This window comes from Lontra canadensis, unplaced genomic scaffold (genome assembly GCF_010015895.1).
Source record: "Lontra canadensis isolate GAN:19392208 unplaced genomic scaffold, GSC_riverotter_1.0 scaffold11, whole genome shotgun sequence".
Classification (NCBI taxonomy): Eukaryota; Metazoa; Chordata; class Mammalia; order Carnivora; family Mustelidae; genus Lontra; species Lontra canadensis.
Window position 1 is genome coordinate 12,356,124 of NW_022631005.1, and position 20,380 is coordinate 12,376,503.

At 37.0% G+C, this 20,380-nt stretch overlaps 2 protein-coding genes across 6 annotated transcripts in view; one reads left to right on the forward strand and one right to left on the reverse strand.

The window, feature by feature from the left end:
• The window catches only part of ORC4 (origin recognition complex subunit 4), a 97,407-nt gene extending 82,042 nt beyond the window's left edge, over positions 1-15,365 (forward strand). The window contains exons 12-17 of one of the 4 annotated variants that reach the window (XM_032856110.1): positions 10,066-10,174; positions 11,049-11,144; positions 11,227-11,294; positions 13,642-13,695; positions 14,555-14,651; positions 15,204-15,365. In XM_032856110.1, the coding sequence (XP_032712001.1) occupies positions 10,066-10,174; positions 11,049-11,144; positions 11,227-11,294; positions 13,642-13,695; positions 14,555-14,651; positions 15,204-15,322 (543 nt within the window). In that variant the 3' untranslated portion in view covers positions 15,323-15,365. Of the gene's footprint in view, positions 1-10,065; positions 10,175-11,048; positions 11,145-11,226; positions 11,295-13,641; positions 14,104-14,554; positions 14,652-15,203 lie in introns of those variants that run through there. The other 3 variants (XM_032856113.1, XM_032856112.1, XM_032856111.1) reach the window with 3 other exon arrangements.
• Positions 15,366-19,451: 4,086 nt separating this feature from the next.
• The window catches only part of ACVR2A (activin A receptor type 2A), an 81,767-nt gene continuing 80,838 nt past the window's right edge, over positions 19,452-20,380 (reverse strand). For both annotated transcript variants that reach the window (XM_032856108.1, XM_032856109.1), the window contains one exon: positions 19,452-20,327. In XM_032856108.1, coding sequence (XP_032711999.1) covers positions 20,133-20,327 — 195 coding nt within the window. In that variant the 3' untranslated portion in view covers positions 19,452-20,132. The remainder of the gene's footprint in view (positions 20,328-20,380) is intronic.

A 20,380-nucleotide genomic window follows, 5' to 3' on the forward strand; every position in this document is an offset into this window, starting at 1 on the left:
ATATTTTTTCCTCTTTTGTCGAAGATTATTTGACCATAGATTTGAGGGTCCATATCTGGGCTCTCTACTCTGTTCCACTGGTGTATGGTGTCTGTTTTTATGCCAGTACCATGCTGTCTTGGTGATCACAGCTTTGTAGTAAAGCTTGAAATCAGGTAACGTGATGCCCCCAGTTTTATTTTTGTTTTTCAACATTTCCTTAGCGATTCGGGGTCTCTTCTGATTCCATACAAATTTTTGGTTTATTCGCTCCAGCTCTTTGAAAAATACTGGTGGAATTTTGATCGGAATGGCATTAAAAGTACAGATTGCTCTAGGCAGTATAGACATTTTATCAGTGTTTATTCTTCCAATCCAAGAGCATGGAATGGTCTTCCATCTTTTTGTGTCTTTAATTTCTTTCATGAGTCTTCTGTAGTTCCTCGAGGACAGTTCCTTTACCTCTTTGGTTAGGTTTATTCCCAGGTATCTTATCGTTCTTGGTGCTATAGTAAATGGAATCGATTCTCTAATTTCCCTTTCTGTATTTTCATTGTTAGTGTATAAGAAAGCCACTGATTTCTGTACATTGACTTTGTATCCTGCCACATTGCTGAATTGCTGTATGAGTTCTAGTAGTTTGGGGGTGGAGTCTTTTGGGTTTTCCATATAAATAATCATGTCATCTGCGAAGAGAGAGAGTTTGACTTCTTCATTGCCAATTTGTATACCTTTTATTTCTCTTTGTTGTCTTATTGCTGTTGTTAGGACTTCTAATACTGTGTTGAACAACAGTGGTGAGAGTGGGCATCCTTGTCGTGTTCCTGATCTCAATGGGAAGGCTGCAAGCTTTTTCCCATTGAGGATGATATTTGCTGTGGGTCTATTTATGAAGTTCAGGAATGTTCCCTCTATCCCTATACTTTGAAGCGTTCTAATCAGGAATGGATGCTGGATTTTGTCAAATGCTTTTTCTGCATCAATTGAGAGGACCATGTGGTTCTTCTCTCTTCTCTTATTCATTTGTTCTATCACATTGATTGATTTGCGAATGTTGAACCATCCTTGTAGCCCAGGGATGAATCCCACCTGGTCATGGTGGATAATCTTTTTAATGTGCTGTTGGATCATGTTTGCCAGGATCTTGTTGAGAATCTTAGCATCCATATTCATCAGTGATACTGTTCCGAAATTCTCCTTTTTGGTAGGTCTTTGCCTGGTTTGGGGATCAGGGTAATGCTGGCTTCATAGAAAGAGTCTGGAAGTTTTCCTTCTGCTTCAATTTTTTGAAACAGCTTCAGGAGAATAGGTGTTATTTCTTCTTTGAAAGTTTGGTAGAATTCCCCAGGGAATCCATCAGGTCCTGGGCTCTTGTTTTTTGGGAGGTTTTTGATCACTGCTTCAATCTCATTACTAGATACCGGTCTATTCGGGTTGTCAATTTCTTCCTGGTTCAGTTTTGGGAGTTTATAGTTTTCCAAGAATACATCCGTTATATCTAAGTTGCTTAGCTTATTGGCATATAACTGTTGATAATAACTTCTGATGATTGTTTCTACTTCCTTGGTGTTAGTTGTGATCGTTCCCTTTCATTCATAATATTATTAATTTGGGCTTTCTCTCTTTTCCTTTGGATTAGTGTGGCCAATGGTTTATTGATCTTACTGATTCTTTCAAAAAACCAACTTCTGGTTTCATTGATAAGTTCTACTGTATCTCTGGTTTCTACCTCATTGATCTCTGCTCTAATCTTCATTATTTCCCTTCTTATGTGTGGAGTTGGTTTGATTTGTTGTTGATTCTCCAGTTCTTTAAGGTGTAGAGACAGCTGGTGTATTCTGGATTTTTCAGTTTTTTTGAGGGAGGCTTGGTGGCTATGTATTTCCCCCTTAGGACCACCTTTGCTGTATCCCATAGGTTTTGGACCGAAGTGTCTTCATTCTCATTGGTTTCCATGAATTGTTTCAGTTCTTTGATCTCCTGGTTGATCTAAGCATTCTTAAGCAAGGTGGTCTTTAGCTTCCAGGTGTTTGAGTTCCTTCCGAACTTTTCCTTGTGATTGAGCTCCAGTTTCAAAGCATTGTGATCTGACAAGATGCAGGGAATAATCTCAGTCTTTGGGTATCAGTTGAGTCCTGATTTGTGACCCAGTATGTGGTCTGTTCTTGAGAAGGTTCCATGTGCACTTGAGAAGAATGAGTATTCTGTTGTTTTAGGGTGGAATGTTCTGTATATATCTATGAGGTCCATCTGGTCCAATGTGTCATTCAATGCTCTTGTTTCTTTATTGATTTTCTGCTTGGATGATCTATTTCTGAGAGAGGCATGTTAAGATCTCCTACTATTAATGTATTCATATCAATATGACTCTTTATCTTGATTAACAATTTTCTTTCTTATGTAATTGGCTGCTCCCATGTTGGGGGCATAGATATTTACAATTGTTAGGTCATCTTGGTGGATAGTCCCTTTAAGAATTATGTAGTGTCCTTCTGTATCTCTGACTACAGTCTTTAGTTTAAAATCTAATTTATCTGATACGAGAATCGCTACCCCGGCCTTCCTTTGAGGCCCATTGGCATGAAAGATGCTTCTCCATCCCTTCACTTTCAGTCTGGGTGTATCTTTAGGTTCAAAATGGGTATCTTGTAGACAACATATGGATGGGTCCTGTTGTTTTATCCAGTCTGCAACCCTTTGTCGTTTTATGGGTGCATTTAGGCCATTCACATTGAGAGTGATTATTGATAGATAACGTTTTTATTGACATTGTGTTACCTTTGAAGTCTTTCTTTCTGTAGATTGTCTCTATATTTCTGTTCAATGCTTTTCTTAGGATTTTTCCTCTTTTATAGAACCCCCCTTAATATTTCCTGCAGTGTCGGCTTGATGGTTGCATAGTCTTAAGCCTTGCCGGTCTTGGAAACTCTTTATCTCTCCATCCATTTTGAATGTCAGTCCTGCTGGATAAAGTATTCTTGGCTGCATGTTCTTCTCATTTAGTGCCCTGAATATATTTTGCCAGCCCTTTCTGGCTTGCAAGGTCTCTGTGGACAGGTCTGACGTTATTCTGATGGGCTTTCCTCTGTAAGTAAGGAGCCTTTTTGTCCTAGCGGCTTTCAAGAGATTATACCTACAATTATGATTCCTCAATTTGACTATCCGGTGCCTTGATGTTTTTCTGGAATCTATAATCTTGGGTGGAGACCGTTTGGCCTCTAGTACATGAACGCTGGTTCCATTCGCGAGATTGGGAAAATTTTCATGAAGAACTTGTTCCACTGTATCTTCTAGACTTCTTTCTTTCTCCTCCCCTTCAGGGATTCCAATAATTCTGATGTTGGAATGTTTCATGGCGTCATTTATTTCCCTGATTCTGTTTTCATGGTTTCTAAGCTGTTTGTTCCAGGCTTCCTCTTGATCCTTTCTCTCTATCTGTTTGTCCTCCAGATCACTAATTCTATCTTCTGTCTCAGTTACCCTAGCTTTGAGAGAATTTAGATTAGATTGGAACTCATTGAGAGCATTGTGAACCTCAGCCCTGGTAGCTTTTAGCTCTGCCCTAACATTGTGAACATCCTGTCTGGTCGCTTTCAGCTCGGCCCTAATCAATTCTGTTTGGTCATCCATGGCTTTCTCCAACCTAGCTATTGCCTGGATAATTGTTAGCCTGAATTCTCTTTCTGACATATTGTCTATGTTGATAGCCATTAGCTCTGTTGCATAAGGCCCATCCTCTGTATTTTTCTTCTGTTGGGCATTCCTCCTCCTAGTCATTTTGGTGAGAGATGACTGAACAGATGTAGCTGGATGTATCGACCGTGGTGCAGTCAAGGTGCACCCTGGAACGCTTCTGAGCAATCAGGGTTCCCCGCCCAAATGAGAGCAAAAAGAAAAGAAAAAGAAAAAAGAGAGAGAGAGACAGGAAAAAAGGGAAGATAAAAGAGAAGGTTCAGCCCAAATGGGCCCCAAGGTAAGATTGATGAAGTATACAAACAAAAACAGACAAAAAGACTGATAAAAATATATGACAAGAGAAAAAAGAAAAAAAAGATATATATATCTATATATATATAGATATATATAGATATATATCTATATATATATATATGCAAATAAAGGAAGAACCTCATCAAAAAGAACCCCAAGTGTAAGATTTATATACTATCAGGACAAACACAAAAACACAGAAACGACTGTTTGCCATAGAAATTATTTTTATAGTCTAGATATTAATCCCTTATTAGATATGTGATTTGAAAATATTGTCTCCCATTCTGTGGATTGCCTTCCTACTCTCTTGATCATGTTCTTTGATGCATAAAAGTTTTTAATTTTGATGAAGTCCAAAAAAAAAAAAAAAAACACAAACGCTGGCAGAAGAAAACGATGGGAGAGTGGTTATAAATTCTGTGTGGGCGAAGAAGGTTGTTTTGATTCTTCCTAGATGTATCTTGATATCTTTGTTAAAGGACTCAACTTTCCTAAGATAAAGGGGGATTAAAAATTGGTTTACCTATAGGGGTAGCATTGATTGGGGAAAGGGGATTACCTTGAAGTTTAACTCTATATGAATATTAGAAAATAAAAATAAAAAAGGAATAAACTAGACTAAACTAAAATTTAGAAAAAAATTTAAAAAAAATAGAAATGCAAAAGAAAAACACAGGTGTATGTATCAAAAAGTTCAGGTTAGAAGGTTATTATGGAATTTGATGTACTGGATATCTCACTGTGATGGTAAATAGGTTAAAAAATTATCTATATATATATATAAAAGAACCAGAATAGTGGAAACAAGTTAAAAATAAAAGTTGTCTTATGAAGTAGTGGTGGTGATTCTCTTGTAGTTTTTTTTTTTTTTTTTCCTTTTTCTTTCCTTGTTGGTTTTCTGGGGGAGGGGTCTGCCACGTGGGTTTCAGTCAATGATGTTCCCTGAGTTAAGTCCTCCCGTTCCCCTCAAGGGGGTGGGCTCTGAGGAAACCAGTTTTTTTCAGGCTTTTGTTCTCTGGAGGTTTTTATGTTTGTTCATTTTTTTTTTTTTTTCTCTCGCCTTGACCGCTTTTGATGGTTTTTGTAGTTTTAGAGGAAAGCAAACTGCACCCTGACCCCCCTCTCAGAGAGATGCCTCAGTCTGGTGCCCTGTGGGTATTGCAGAGCCCATATAAATTCCCCCTTGGCTGCTGGCAGAGTAGGTTCCCAGTCGCGGTCCCTGGGGATGCAGGACCTTCTGCTTGTACCCCAAACCATGGTAGCGGTGGCTGTCTGGTCAGCTCCTGACTGCCAGAAGTTCCAAGCAGGGATCACACACTGAGATTTTCCCGCTGGCCTGTGCTGGGAGTGCCTGGTGTTTCTGGGTCTAAGAGCACCGGGCTCATGCGCACCTCTCTCAGGGGAGGCTATGGGTCGCCCGCGTGCGTCTCAGGCTCTTGAGAGCAGGGCTCGCGTCCGAGAGCACCAGACTGGGCCTTCGCGCACCTCTCTCAGGGGAGGGTGAGGGGCACACGCGTCTCAGGCTCTGTAGCTCGGCTCAGCGTTCTGCAGGCTGGCGAGTCTCCCAGCCCCTCACAGGAGCTGGACCCCATGCATTCTCAGGCGCGCTGACGGCTCAGGGACCAAGACCTGGTTTCTCCAGCACACTCTCTGGCTCAGCGCCAGGTGAGGCTCTCCTGGGTCCGGGCACTTAAGCCCCTGTCCCTAGCTGCCCCTGATTCCCGCAATCCCCCACCCCTTGCAATCCTTTGCTCTTTCTGAGTGCTTTCAACCAGTCTCCAAGTTAATGCTGGTCCCCAGATGCAGGGCACTCTCGTATTAGGGGTATTATTTTCCAATAGGTCGCCTCTGGTGGCTCCCTCCCCCTTTTGTTTATCATCCAATATCAGTCCGACGTTCCCACTCCGCTTTACCAGCCCACTGCTCTTCTGCCCCTGTAGAGATCCAGAAGTGTATAATTCTGATCTCAGGCTGATTTCATGGGTGATCGGAGTTCTTTGGTAGGTAATCAGCTCACTTTAGAGTACAGGTTGAAAGGGCACCTCCTCCTACTTCCCCGCCATTTTGTCTCCGCCCTTCTCTTTTCTTTTATTTCTGATTTTGAGTCCTCTTTTTATCTTGATGAATCTCTCTAAAGGTTTATCGAATTTGTTTATCTTTTCAAACAACCAGCTCTTAGTTTCATTGATGCCTTTTCTATTGTTGGTTTTTGTTTTTGTTTTTGTTTTTTTCTAAATCTCTCATTTGTTTTCATTCTGATCTTTACTTCTTCCTCCCTTGTACTGGCTTTAGGCTTTGTTCTTTTTCTAGTTCTTTTAAATGTAACATTCAATTCTTAACTTGAGATTTTTCTTGTATCTAGAGGTAGACCTGTATTGCTCTAAACTTTCTTCTTCAAACTGCTTTTCTCTGTCCCAAAGATTTTTAGAACACTGTTAACATTCTCATTTGCCTCCATGTAGTTTTTTGTTATCTCTTTGATTTCTTTGTTAACTCATTATGTTGTTTAGTCTCCAGATGTTGTTTAGTCTCCAAATGTTTATGGTTTTTTCCTTTTTTTTTTTTCTTGTGATTGATTTCCTGTTTCATACCATTGTGCTCAGAAAAGATGTTTTATATAATTTCATTCTTAACTAAATTTATTGAGACTTGTTTTCTGGCCTAATGTGTAACCTGTCCTAGAGAATATTCTACATACACTTGACAGGAATGCTTTTGGTAGTGTTTTTGGATGGAATGATCTGTAGTTATCTGCTGAATCCATATGGCTAAGTCTGTTAAGGCTGGCGTTTCCTTATTGATTTTCTGACTGGATAACCTGTTGATGTAAGGGGTGTTAAATTGTAATTAAAATGTAATTATAATTATCAAATTATAGTATTATGATCAGTTTCTCCCTTTGTGTCTGTTAATATTTGCTTTATATATTTAGGTGCTTCTGTGTTGGGTGCATATGTATTTACAGTTATTGTATTCTCTTATTGGATTGATCCCTTTATATGATGTTCTTCTTTGTGTCTTATTACAGTCCTTGTTTGTTTGTTTTTTTTTACGGTCTGTTTTGCCTGGTATAAGCATTGCTACCCTGGCCTTCCCCCACCCCCACATTTGCATGGGCTTTTTCCATCACTTCACTTTCAGTGTGTATGTATCCTTAGGCCTGAAGTGAGTCTTGTGTAGGCAGCATGTAGATGGGTCTTATTTTTTTAATCTGTTCAGCAACCTTATGCCTTTTGATTGGAGCACTTAGTCCGTTGACATTAAAAGTGGTTATTGATAGGTACGTACTTATTGCCCTTGGATTTTTTTCTGTTTGTTTTTATAGTTCTTTTCTGTTCCTTTTTTCGCTTGCTCTCTTGTCTTATGATTTTATGACTTTCTTTAGTATTATGTTTGGATTCCTTTCTCTTTATTTTTTGTGTACGTCTTTTAAATTGGTTTGTGGTTACCATGAGGTTCAACTGTATGTTAGCAGTCTATTTTAAGTTGGTAGTTGCTTAAAATCAAAAGCATTTTAGGTTAAATGTCCAACTTTTGATCCTGGGGCAGGTCTCTCTTAGGGTTATGAGTTTAAGCCTCACATTGGGCTCCACACTGGGCATTGAGCATACATAAGAAACAAACGAAAATCATTTTAAAAGCACTAAATGTTTACTCTCCTTCCACTCTCATACTTTATGTATTTGATCTCATGTTTTACATCTTTTTACTTAGGATATACCTTAACTAAGATATAGTTGATTTTATTAGTTTTTAATCTTCCTACAATCTTTATAATTGATTACTCTCCTCCTTTTACTATATATTTGCTTTTACCAATGAAATTTTTCTTTAGTAATTTTTAAATTTCCTCTTAGGGCCTTTTGTTTTTTGCTTAAAGAAGTTCCTTAACATTTCTTGTAAGGCTGGTTCAGTGGTGATGAATTTCTGAAACTTTATCTTAGAAACTTTTTCTCTAATTCTGAATAATAATCTTCCTATATAGAATATTCTTGGTTGTAGGTTTTTTCCTTTCAGCACTTTGAATATTATGTATCGTGCATGTAGACCTTGGATTTGTCTTCTTTGAGGCTTCCTGTACTTCCTGGACCTGGATGTCTATTTCCTTCCCCAGATTAGGGAAGTTTTCAGCTATCATTTCTTCAAATAAATTTTCTGCCCCTTACTCTCTTTCTTCTTCTGGGACCTCTAGAATGTGAACGTCAGTATGCTTGATGTTGTCCTAGTGGTCCCTTAACATATTCTCATTTTTTAAATTATTTTTCCTCTTTGCCATACAACTTGGGTCCTTTCCATTACTTTGTCTTCCAGATTGCTGATCCATTCTTCTTTTAATCATTTATTCATTTCACTTACTGTATTCTTCAGCTGTGACTGATTCTTTTTTATATTTCTTACCTCTTTATTGAAGTTCTTACTAAATTCATCTGCTTGTTCTCACTAAGTTCATCAACTTGACTCCCAAGTTTGGTGATTATCTTTATGACCATTATTTTGACATCTTTATCGGGCAGATTGCTTACATAACTCCATTGGTTAGTTCTTTTTCTGAAGTTTTGTCTTTTTCATTTGGAACATACTCTTCTGTCTCCTCATTTTGTCTGATATAGTGTTTGTTTATATTAGGTAGCTGCATCTCTTGATCCTAGAAGTAGCAGCCTTATGTAGAAGGCATCCTCTGGAGCCCAGAAGTACAATCCTTTCGGGTCACTAGACCTGGAGCTTCAGGGCTGTTTTATGTGGGTTGCTTGCACATCTCTTGTCACTGGGCCCCGAATGCTGAGGGTACATTTGTCAGGGCTGGTTCCTGACCCAAATGGCAGCAATGCCTCACCACAACTATTGGAGGCACGCCAGTGTGTGGAGCTGGTCCCAGCCCAGGTATCTGAGAGACCCGGCTGTGGTTGCTCAGGGCAGGTGGGTGGGAGTAGCCTCTCTGTGGCTCATTGTGAGATCCCACCAAGACTCTTGTGTGCTTGCTGGCGGGTGGGGTTGGTTCCCCTTCCCTTGGGTAGGACTTACTTGGAAGAATACCTACCTAGTGGGTGATTAATACAGTGCAGTTCCACAGGGGAATTTCCCCTGGCGTGGATAGTGGTCCTAATGAGACAGATGAATAGTGTCACAACTGGCTCTTACAAGCATCTAACTAGCTTTCCTGAAGGAAAACAAGAAAAATAGTGCTTCCAGCACTTTCATTTCCAAAGAAAGCTCCTACAGATCCTTGTCCCTCCAGCACTATGTATGCCTTAGTGAAGTATACCTTCCCATATGGCCCAGGTGTTTTTCAAACTGTTGCCTCTGAGCAACTGAAATTGTGTATGTGCCATATGAGAATAGAGTCTCCAATTATAGTCCCTCTGGCTCTCCCAGAATTAAGCCCCTCTGATTTTCGAAGCCATGCATTATAGGGACTTGTCTTCCTGGTACAGATAACCAAGGCAGAGGGTGCCCAGTGTGGGATCTGAACCCCTCACTCCTCAGGAAGGACCTCCACACCTTCTGCTGTGGATCGCTGCACTCGGTGTATGGTTCCTATCCCAACCATATCTCTGCCTCTTTTTACCCTTCTCGGTGTAGCTTTTTAAAATTATCTTTAGCTGCATACACAGACACAGAGACATACACACACACACAGACACACTCCTAAGCTGCTAGTTTTCAGAGCATTCTCAGAGTTGCTTTGTATGTAGTTGCAGTCTTGTGTCTATGGGAGAAAGTGAGCTCAGGTAACTTCCCTACTCTATTTTCCTGTGAAATCAAAATAACCTTTGAACAGCATTCTTATCTATTTTTTATCTCTTCTTGCTCTACTCCTTTTTAAGTGTTTTCTTTTGAGGAGTTGTAAGTAAGGTACACAAGTAGGAAGAGGTAGAGCAGCAAGAACTTTTTTATGCTTTACATTTATAGACCTATATGACATATGTATTGGAACACTATATTTTAATAGAGCCAAGTGTGAGAATACCTTTCCCAAGCATTAATATTAGCTCTCCCATAAGAATAGACTCCAAATTAAGAAGTTTTTTTCAGTAATATCTCCAGAATGCCTAAGTAAATGTGTAAATGTTTTTCTGATCCACATTTCCCTAGATGCTTGCTTTAAATCGTGTAACAACATCACACCCGTTTATGACTGCAGCAGATCTGATGGAGGCAAACCAGTTGTGTAGCATGGACTCTAAAGCAAATATTGTACATGGTGAGACACCTGTTTAATTAGTTTTTTATAAATTTAAGTTAACATAATGGAATTCTTTCAAAATTATACTTAACATTGGGTATAATACAGACTACTTTTAAATCCATGTAGCCTTTAACTAAGCCCCACAAAAGGTATTATGACTCCCATTTAAAGTGGAAGAATACTGATGCTCTCCCTGCCTTGTTACATTGGAAGTCCAGCTAAGACTTGTAATGCAGGTGTTCACATTGCATTAGGTGCCACTAGAGAGCCTTAGCATTGAAGGTTCACTCTCCCGTTGAAGAATCTAATGAATTTTCTTGTTTTAGAAAAAAAATGTAAATATAATTTCCAGGTGTTCAGGGTTTCTATGAATAGTCAAGGACCCCATGTGATTTAAAGTACATAATTGCAGGGGCACCTGGGTGACTCATTCTCTTAAGTGTTTGCCTTCGGCTCAGGTCATGATCTCAAGAGCCCTGGGTCGGGCTCTCTGCTCAGTGGGGAGCCTGGTCTTCTCTCTCTCAAATAAATAAAATTTTTAAAAATATATAAAGTACACAGTTGAAGGGCCAGTTTATGTTTATTATGAGCCATGTGACCAGTGCTTGATAATACTCTCTCTAATCCTTATAACATCTTTGTAAGCTTAAGAAGATTCTTAGTTTGCTTATATGAAAGCTAAGCCCAGAAAGGTTGAGCAGTTTGCTTAGGATTGTATAAGTAATAGTGACTGAAAGATAGTTTGAACCTGGGGGATGTCTTGATCTCCTGCCACCCCTCAGAACAATGGTCTTTCACTTTATCATTCTCTTTGGAGGACAGTTATTTCAATCTTATGGATCAGTAAGTTAACATACAACTCATAATTTGTTTTCCTTTTACTATATAGGTCTGTCAGTCTTGGAAATCTGTCTTATAATAGCAATGAAACATTTAAATGACATCTATGAAGAGGAGCCCTTTAATTTTCAAATGGTCTATAATGGTGAGATGAAACTTTGGTTTCTTTCTGACTCTACCTCACTGCCTATTTGAGGGTGTTAATGTTGTTATTGCTTTCTATCCAGAGTTTCAGAAGTTTGTTCAAAGGAAAGCCCATTCTGTTTATAATTTTGAAAAACCTGTTGTCATGAAGGTAAGATTTAAGTTGACTGTTATTTTTCTGAATACAGGTAGATTTTTACATCCAGTTTGATTGTATATGTCATATTTGAACTCTTACTAACTTTGAAACATTAGGTATTTATCATAGAAATTTTTTTGTATGGTAGACAAAAATTAATCTCAAAATGTTTGAATAATTCTAAAGCAGCCCAATATTTCCCAGTTTGTGGAAGTATACTGCCCTCTACTGTCCATTTCTAGCACTGCATTATACAAAGAACTATACATTGCAGTTCATCAGTAAAATTCTGTCCCTTTACAACCCAGGGGTTGGCTTTATAATCGTAGCAGTAAAAAAGAAAAAATGCAGATATTAGCCATTAAAAAACTAAAAGATAAAGTATGGGCTAGTGAGGACATATAAAGTTTTATTAGGGGTTGGTTAAGTCATGAGTTTAAAACTTGAGGAACTTCATTAGAAACCATTGTCCACTAGAAATATATGAGCCACATAGTGTTAAGTTTGGATTTTCTAGTACCAGCAAAAAAGTTTAAAAAGGCAAAGTTAACTTTAATGATAATTTTTATTTGGCCTAATATACCAAAAACATTTTAATCTATAATTGATACAGAAAATTACTAATGAAATACTTCATTTTCTTTTGTATTTTTTGAAATTTCATGTGTTTATACTTAATTCACTAAGAATTCATTGGAATTACTTGCTCTTTAGATTTCATAAAATTTGTAGCTGAAGTAGATGTACATTCTCAATTGTTCCACTAACTTAAAATTTTCTAAATGATTTGAGTATCAAATTTTAAGTTAAACTTAATAATTAATAAACTTAAATAAAATTAAAAATCAAGTTACACGAATAATAGTAGCCCTCTGTGGTTACCTTGCTGGACTGCGCAGCTCTGGAGGACTTTATGGGGAAAAACACTTTTCCTTTCCTTTCCTTCCCTTCCTCTCCCTCTTCCTCTTTTTCTTTTTCTCTTTCTTTTTCTCTCTTTCCCTTCCCTTCCTCCCCCCTGCATTTTCCTACCCCTCCCTCCCCTCCCCTCCAGCAGTGGACCCATAAGTCTTTTATCAGCCTTTATAGGCTTTAGTGGTCAGAATTCTGTTTCTTGTACCAAATAAAAAATGTGAGTACAGGGCATTACCCTTTCTTCAGAACAACAAGGAAAGTATTTATCCTACTGAAGTGTTTTTTTTTTCCTTCCTAATGTCCATGTCTGTGTGATAGTCATAGTTTGTGGAGGTTGTATGAATACAAAGGGTTACATGAACATTTAAATACTTAAGTGATTTGTATTTTGTACCTGGTCATTCTGTATTTTAAAGTATTTTGCTGCCTAGAAATATTTTAAATTTCAGTTTTATTCTGCCCCAATAATACCTACAGCTTCAGTATTCCTCCAGTATTTTCTCATTTTTAGAAATGAATGGTGTCTATTTCTCTTTTCATCAGACTTTTTATGATACATAAAGAATATATTCCAGTGATATTTTTTACAATGTGGTTGTAAGAATAGAAAGGTCCAGAATCTATTTCACTCTGTCAATATTTTAATGGTTACTATGTCATGATTTAATGGTTTCCTTTTTTTGATATGCTAATAAAATACCTAAAACAATAATCAGGGTTAGAAATGACATAATACATGAATATTTGAGGTGAGAGGAAACCGTAAACAACCCTTTTAAGGGGGGGAAGATGGAAGAAAGGGAATTTTTGACAGGTTGTGGCATGCTCTGCAGACTTCTTAGGGAAAAAGGAGCCTGTCTTCTTTCCTTCATGCCCATACCACTCCGCTGAATCATTTATTTATAGGGTCGGCCAAACAGGCTTGGTGTACTCCTAGGGGGTTTTCTGCCTCTAGCTTTTTTTGCAGCTGCATTAAACTTCTATATAGCAAAGTCTTACAAAACTAGAAAGAGAAAAAAAAAAAAACTAGAAAGAGATTGTAAATGCAAATTTGAATCACCTAGATAATTAGTTAAAAGTACTGGTCTTATTAGTTGTTCAGTTTTTATAGAGAGAACTAGAAGCCCTTCCCTTAAGTACAAGCAGGTGATATGGTACAGAATGAGGATTGGAAGAAAAACCATATTAGGTAGACTGAATTAGAGTTTGCCCTGTTCACATTCAACAATGCAGGGACAGATAACTGTATATTGATAGTGCTTCACCTGATAGATAGATGAAGTTCTTATGAGGTTGATGAGAGTTGTTTTTGATCCCTACTGATTTCTGTTAAGTTTTGTTTCCTGGCACTCTGTTTTACGGTTAACAGCAACCCTAATTGTTCTCTGGATTAATGTTATTATTTTACTTCTCCTATTCAACCTAAACTATTTCTTTCATCTTCCAGGCATTTGAACACTTACAACAATTAGAATTAATAAGGCCCGTGGAAAGGACTTCGGTAAATACACAGAGAGAGTACCAGCTGATGAAACTACTTTTGGATAATACTCAAATTATGAATGCTTTGCAGAAATACCCCAACTGTCCTACCGATGTTAGGCAGTGGGCAACATCCTCACTAAGCTGGTTATGAATATAACTGGTGGCTTCAGTTACAAAGTTTCAGGCATACTTCTGTAAGGAACTCAAAGCTATTGTCCTTTAACAAGATATGTTATTACATTTTCTTATATTTATAAACATGTATTTTTGTATTTATGGGAGACTGTTACACATGTAGTGTCTTGGCTGTGTCTTGCCTTTGAATCATGAGCAGTTACATGATTTATAATTTCAGTGATTTTAGATTATGTTGTAAGTAGCAGTTCAAAGAAATAAATGTGACTGTTTTAGGGAGTGAACCATATGCTTATTTAACACTTGTCAAGTACTTATGCGGTATATTTGAAGAGTTCATTTCAACCCAGCAGCCAAGTGTTTTTACAAATCTTCAAGCAGTAAAGAAACAGTGGTAAGAGTTGAGGTGTACTGAGCAATCTTTTGGTCTACTGGGAGGTTCCACATTTTTTTTGTTTTGTTTTTTTCTATCCATGGAGATAGAAAATCCCAGGTCTATCCCAGACCCAGGTCTTTTAGTTCAGGAGGCTGACCAGTTTGGCCAGAAGATCGTTCACACGGAAGAAAAAGGTGAAAAGTTTGAATACGAATTTCTTCCAGAATTCCTTCTCAAAAGGTGGTACTTAATCTTATCACATATAGAAGAATCCCTTGTAGAATTTTTAAAAAGGCAAATTCTTTCCATTTCATTAAAGATTTCGTGAAATGTTGGTTTATTTATTTATTTATTTATTTAAAAGGCAAATTCTTGGGCCTGTCATAGGCCCAAAGGATCAGAATTTGTCTTTTTAACAGGGACTTTAGGAAATGCCTGGAAAAACATTCCCGCAATTAATGGTAAGTGTTTGGCACTATTGACTAAACTTAACTTGTATCAAAAAGTAAATCCCTAAAGGCAATGTAGAATGCTCACCTTATAAATTTAGGAGTCCGGGAACTATTTCAGGTACCTGTTTAAAATGAAATTTAATAAGCAGTTGCTAAGTGTTAGTGACTTTCATTTATTCAAGAACATTTGATTGCATAATGTTTTCAAAAGACAGTCCCTGTCCTTGTGTATTTCATAATCCTTTTAACTATCAAGTGCCCTGTGATATTCAGGGACTGTTATTTACAGTTGAGAAAAAACTGACATACTAGTGGCAGTGTTCAGAATCACACAGGTAAAGAATGATTGACACACTCTGGAATTCAACTCAGGTTTGACTGACACCAAAGCCCCACTGTCAAGAGATTAAATTCCTTAACAGGTTCTTGCCGTATTTTTTTTTTTTTAAAGTATGCTCTAAGAAATTATTTACCAGGTTTTTTAAGAAGTGTCAGGTATAGAATGGACTATAATATTTGTGTGTAAAAAGTAGCTCTTCAGTTCAGCCTATTTTTTTGCAGATGTAGCTGTTCTTTCCCTGCCTTCTAAGTCTTCAGATCACTGTCATTTACTTTTCAGCAGTGTTTCAGTAAAGGTAAGGCTTGCATACTGGTTCTATGCAATAGTCTACAGATTTTAGGGGATATTTTGCCAAAATACTTAGCATGGTAGCATCACTATTACTGGAAGCAAGGATTTTACACATGAGCTTAAGTTTTTTCTCTAAAAAAATTTTCTGAGCCATTTTAAGGAAGTATTATCTGTTTTAAATGCACTCACTGTGAAAGCATCTAAAGAACTTGATTTCAGGATTGCAATTCACTAGCCTAAGATTGCCACTAAAAGGCTGAAAGCTCTCATCTGCCTTCCTGGTTACAGAAGAACTGCAGAAGATCCATCAACACCCAGTATACAGATTGTAAGACTATAAGTAGCAGGGTGGGTTTTCATTTTCATTGAAGCAATTCTTAAATTAGAAAAAAGGTTAGCAAAACAGAGTGTTAGAGGCTTCAGTGCAGTTTCGACTCATGTGACCCTTCCAAGTACCTTATCCAAAACAGGATCTTCTTCTCTAGTTCATGTGCACATGCATGTGATTGGCTCTGAGGAATTAAAACTTGCTGGTCCAAACATACAGTATCTTAATGCTATGTATGTTGAGTATATACTATGTATTAACTTCCCAAAGAATTCATTTTGCAGAACATGATGTGGAAAGCAATTTCAGTCTTTCTATAAAGATTCACTGCATATTCCACCACAGTTTTCATTTTCACGAGGTTTAGAAGCCAGTGCAGGTTCTTTTAAACCACTGTTACTTAAGCGTTGTTCTTTCCTTCACCTTTACCTTAAAATATATTGAGAATCCCATTGGTGTGAACTGTAACACAGCTCCCACCATGGGGCTTTCCATCCCCTCTTTTAAAAGCCATAGGATAAACAAAAGCCTTGGCAACATTAAAAATATAAATGAAAGCTAGTTTCCTTGACAATTGCGCTTACTGATCACCCTAAGTGAAAATACCAGAATTCTTCCACTGAGTTAGTAAATTAGTTAACATCCTTAGGAAGTGTGGTTTGTATCTTTGATGACTATTTCCTAAGCCACATCTTTCTATTTCCCTATGAAAAGAAGGTAACTAATGCCTGCTAGCCTCTGGTTTCCTAAAACTGGCAAGACTAACATACATACTTTGTGAATACAGTCTTGGGTAGTAAGGGGGGGGAAACGTCAACCCTTTACAAACTTTCACCACTATCCCCATTCTTCCATTTCTCAAGGTGTGAGCCTCATCATAAATGACAAAGCTACTGTTCCCCTCTTGAAGGAAAATGTATAGCTAAAGAAAAACTGCATAAGCAAATCATATACCATATTCATTTTTTTATTTAACTCGAGGATGGAATGGGGATAGCATACATTTTATTGTACAATATTTAACAATCACTTAAGGTGGAGTTTTAGGGGCTTTTTTTTTTTTTTTTTAGCTTTTTGTTAAATACTTGCAGAAAAAAATAGCAAGTACAATTTGACAGTAGTACAACAACCTGTGCCCAAAACACTGACAAGAATTACAGAGTAAAGCTAAAATAATTGCTTACCAATATTTTGAGAGGTAACAAATAGGATATGGATTGAGACTGCGTAAAAAATGTACTGCTGGTTGAATATCTGAGGTAAATGATGTTTAATCAAGATGCTACTTGTATCATTTTGCCCATAAATCAGTAAATAATTTTATGCACATTATACCAAATGTTTCTAAAAAGTAATTTTTTAAAAAGTTAAAAAAGAGAAACTGGAAAATATTTGTGGAGAAGCATTTTTTTTTTTTTAAATAGGAAGTTTAATTCCACTTAAACTTATCATCTGGCCAGGGTATTTTTTCCCCTACCTGCCTGCATTTTACTTAAATGTAGCTGTTACTTAGGATTGAGGAAAGGAGGAAGAAAAAGGTTCTTTTTAAATTTTATGTAGATGATTCTCTTTTTAAATTCCAAACTTGTTGGGTTTTTCTCCTGATTATATTTTCAAAACATCACCATGAAAGATAGTGCAAGTTCATGGGACCAACAATTTTGAGGCACAGTCTCTGTTCTGGAATTCACAAGGTACCTGTAATAAACATTCAAACAAGAGTCACACTTCACATGCTAAAAACTTCCTAGCATCTAAAATACATACAAGAGCTGTGCAGGGCAAAGACTTCGAATAAAGCCAAACACTGGTTAATCCATCAGTCCTATGGCAGTTGATCATAAAGCATTCCTTACATGGAGATTTGGGCAAGGTAAAGAGTGGAAGTTAGAGCAGCAGTTCTGATGTGTATCAGAAAGGCAAAATACAAGACGAATCGTAAGGAGCACCATACACATGAGGAAAAAATTATTGGGGTCTCAGTTCACCCCCAAACAAAGAAGTCATCGTTTTTCTCATTCTTTGATCTTTCTTTTTTCAGTATCCCTAGCTCAAACTTTTTGTAAGCTTGCCCACTCTATGCTGACTGTAAACCAAACATGAAAATGCCCTGCAAATGAAAGTTTTAACAAGATTAGGTATCAGGACAGGTAGTCATTGGAACATTCTTATTTTACTGCTTATAAAAAGTGTTTTTCTATTAATATAGTTTTCAAAAGGATACAAGTCTTAAAGTTGGTTAGCTAGAGTTAAGTACAATACCCAGGATTTCTAAAAATTTTTTCTAACATGAAGAGAAAACTATCTTGAATAACTGATCTTATAAAATTTATCACTAGTGCTCACATAAGCCAAACATTCATCATAATACTCCTTGTTTTTGTTTTGACTTTTTTCTTACTTTTAAAAATGAGATTAAATGTTTAGAACAGGTAGAACTTAGTCTTTAGGAGATTGACAATTTCCATGTGTGAACATTGTCAGTTTCCCATCTTGATTAGTTTCAAAGTGGAAGTTAAACCAAATCAATTGAGATGTCAGGTCCTTTTTGAAATAAAGAGGTGAACTCAACATTGAAAAGGGAATTCTTAGGAATACAGTGAAAACTTGGGTACATATGAGACCCAAGAGCACAAAGTTCTGCATGGTGTGTGGCACACAGACAACAATGCTGTTACTCTTCTTTCCTCCCTGCTTTAGAGTCTGTTGACCTATGCATTATTTATAAATTATATAATTTATTATTCCCAGAGATTAAGTGCACATTATATGTAAAATGTAGTGTACTGTGTGGTTAAATAGCCATTTGAAGATAATACATTCACAGTGAACTCCTGATAGTGACATGTAAAAAATTCTTTTATAAAATCAATGTATGGATTTTAAAATGACCTGACTAAAGTACATAGTGTAATACTGGCTATTTATTGGTCAGTAATCTAGAAATTCAGGAAATTACTGTTTTACTTTGGCCTATATAAATTTGAGGAACAATCCAATTATATTCTGATACAATATTGTTTTGAAAAGCACTTTGGCACCTACCTACCATCAATTCCACTTTCTTATCAAGGATAAGGCATGAACTATCCTAAAAATCATAGTTGTTTCTGAAAGCAATTTGCGAGAGGAGGCTAGGCTATCTTACCTATATCAACATCGGTTACCTCTAAATGTCATTGCATATTTTAAGTTTTTTTAAGTTTAACTTGTTATCCCTGATTTGTTTTAAAGCAGTAACATCTGAGATCTGTGCTTGAAATTTAAAACCTCTATCCTAGGATAATTCTTTACATATCACAGACATCAAATATTACTCTGACAAGATGGCACCAAGCAGAAATATAGTGATAAAGTTACAAGTCTCAAAGCAGAGAGTGAGGAATTCTGGATAATGACACTTCCTGAGGTGATCCTTAAACAGTGATTAAGAATGTCCCACACACTGTTTGGTGAAAAGAAATACACTACAATTTTACATATATAAATAGGAAAAAAAAATCTATTTTAAAAGAATAAAAATGAAGAGCTTTCCAGTGTCATAGCTCACTTTAAAAAATTTAAGTCATGCTTTAAATTTTCAAATATTCCCCAAACACAGCACACCTAAAAAAAAAAAAAAAAAAACTTAAATAAGTATGCAATAATTTGGGAACTGGATAGAAGATGAAGCTCTAAAACGTGGGAAGAAGGGGAAAATGACATCTTTTTTTCATTGCAAAAAACAGCATTTTCCTTAAATTATAAGCTAGCACAAAAAAAGCTAAAACACTGCTTTATGAATGGCCACTTAGTGTTGGCACTAAGCATAGCTTACCTTTTTTTCTTAAATAACACAGTGAATTTGTAATACCTTGTTACAAAACATGGATCAATTTATTATTCAAATTTTGTTAGTGTTTTCAATTTTATAATTTAGCAACCGTGGAACTGAGGTATACCTTGTTGAGGGAGGTTAAAGTAATGCTTGGAAGCCTCTTTACTGTACCCCACTTTGATGACTTTGTTTATGTACACAGAACAGCAGCACACTAAACATTCACAAGCTGTGTCATATTGGCATTACAATAGTCATTTATAGAAACACAACAGCAAATGCAATAAAAACAAGTTACCCTTTTTAAAATCTGAAATGAAAAGTTTTTGATTTAAAAAAAAATAGCAGTAGTTCATTTAAGGAATTAGTGTCTTCTGACAGACATTAAGAAATCTGATGTCAGTTTTCAAACACTTGATTAGCCAGGTCCAAAAGATCCTTGATTTGGAGAGGGCTACGTTCTTCATGTACACTTTTTCAAAAGTTTCTTTATAGAGTCTGCAGCTTTTCCAAGTCTCATGTCCTTCACGTCTCTTCTGCAGGCAATGCCGTAAGTCTCCCAGAGCCACATTTTTAAACGTGAGGGTCGTCTTTTTGACATGTCCAGGAGACCTCCTACTCATTTCTCACAGAAAATTAACTGTAAGCAGTTTCGTTAGCTTAGCAGCTCCAGCTCAGAGTCCTGTTTCACACCGTGTACACATGGTGCAACCATCATAGACTAGATTCTTTGGGAGGAAAGTCAACGTTTGTCACCATTGTGACCACTGTTACAATGTCCTCTGTGGTAATGATATTTGTTAGTCTTTGCATCTGAGTGATTCTTTCACCTACACATCCAGCTGATAACCTGGCTTCTGCATCGTGATCCCAACATTCTTCTATTGTTTCACAGAGCATTGCCATTCCCTAAAAAGGAAAAACATACTCAAACACCACAGCCGATTTTGTTTTCTATTAGG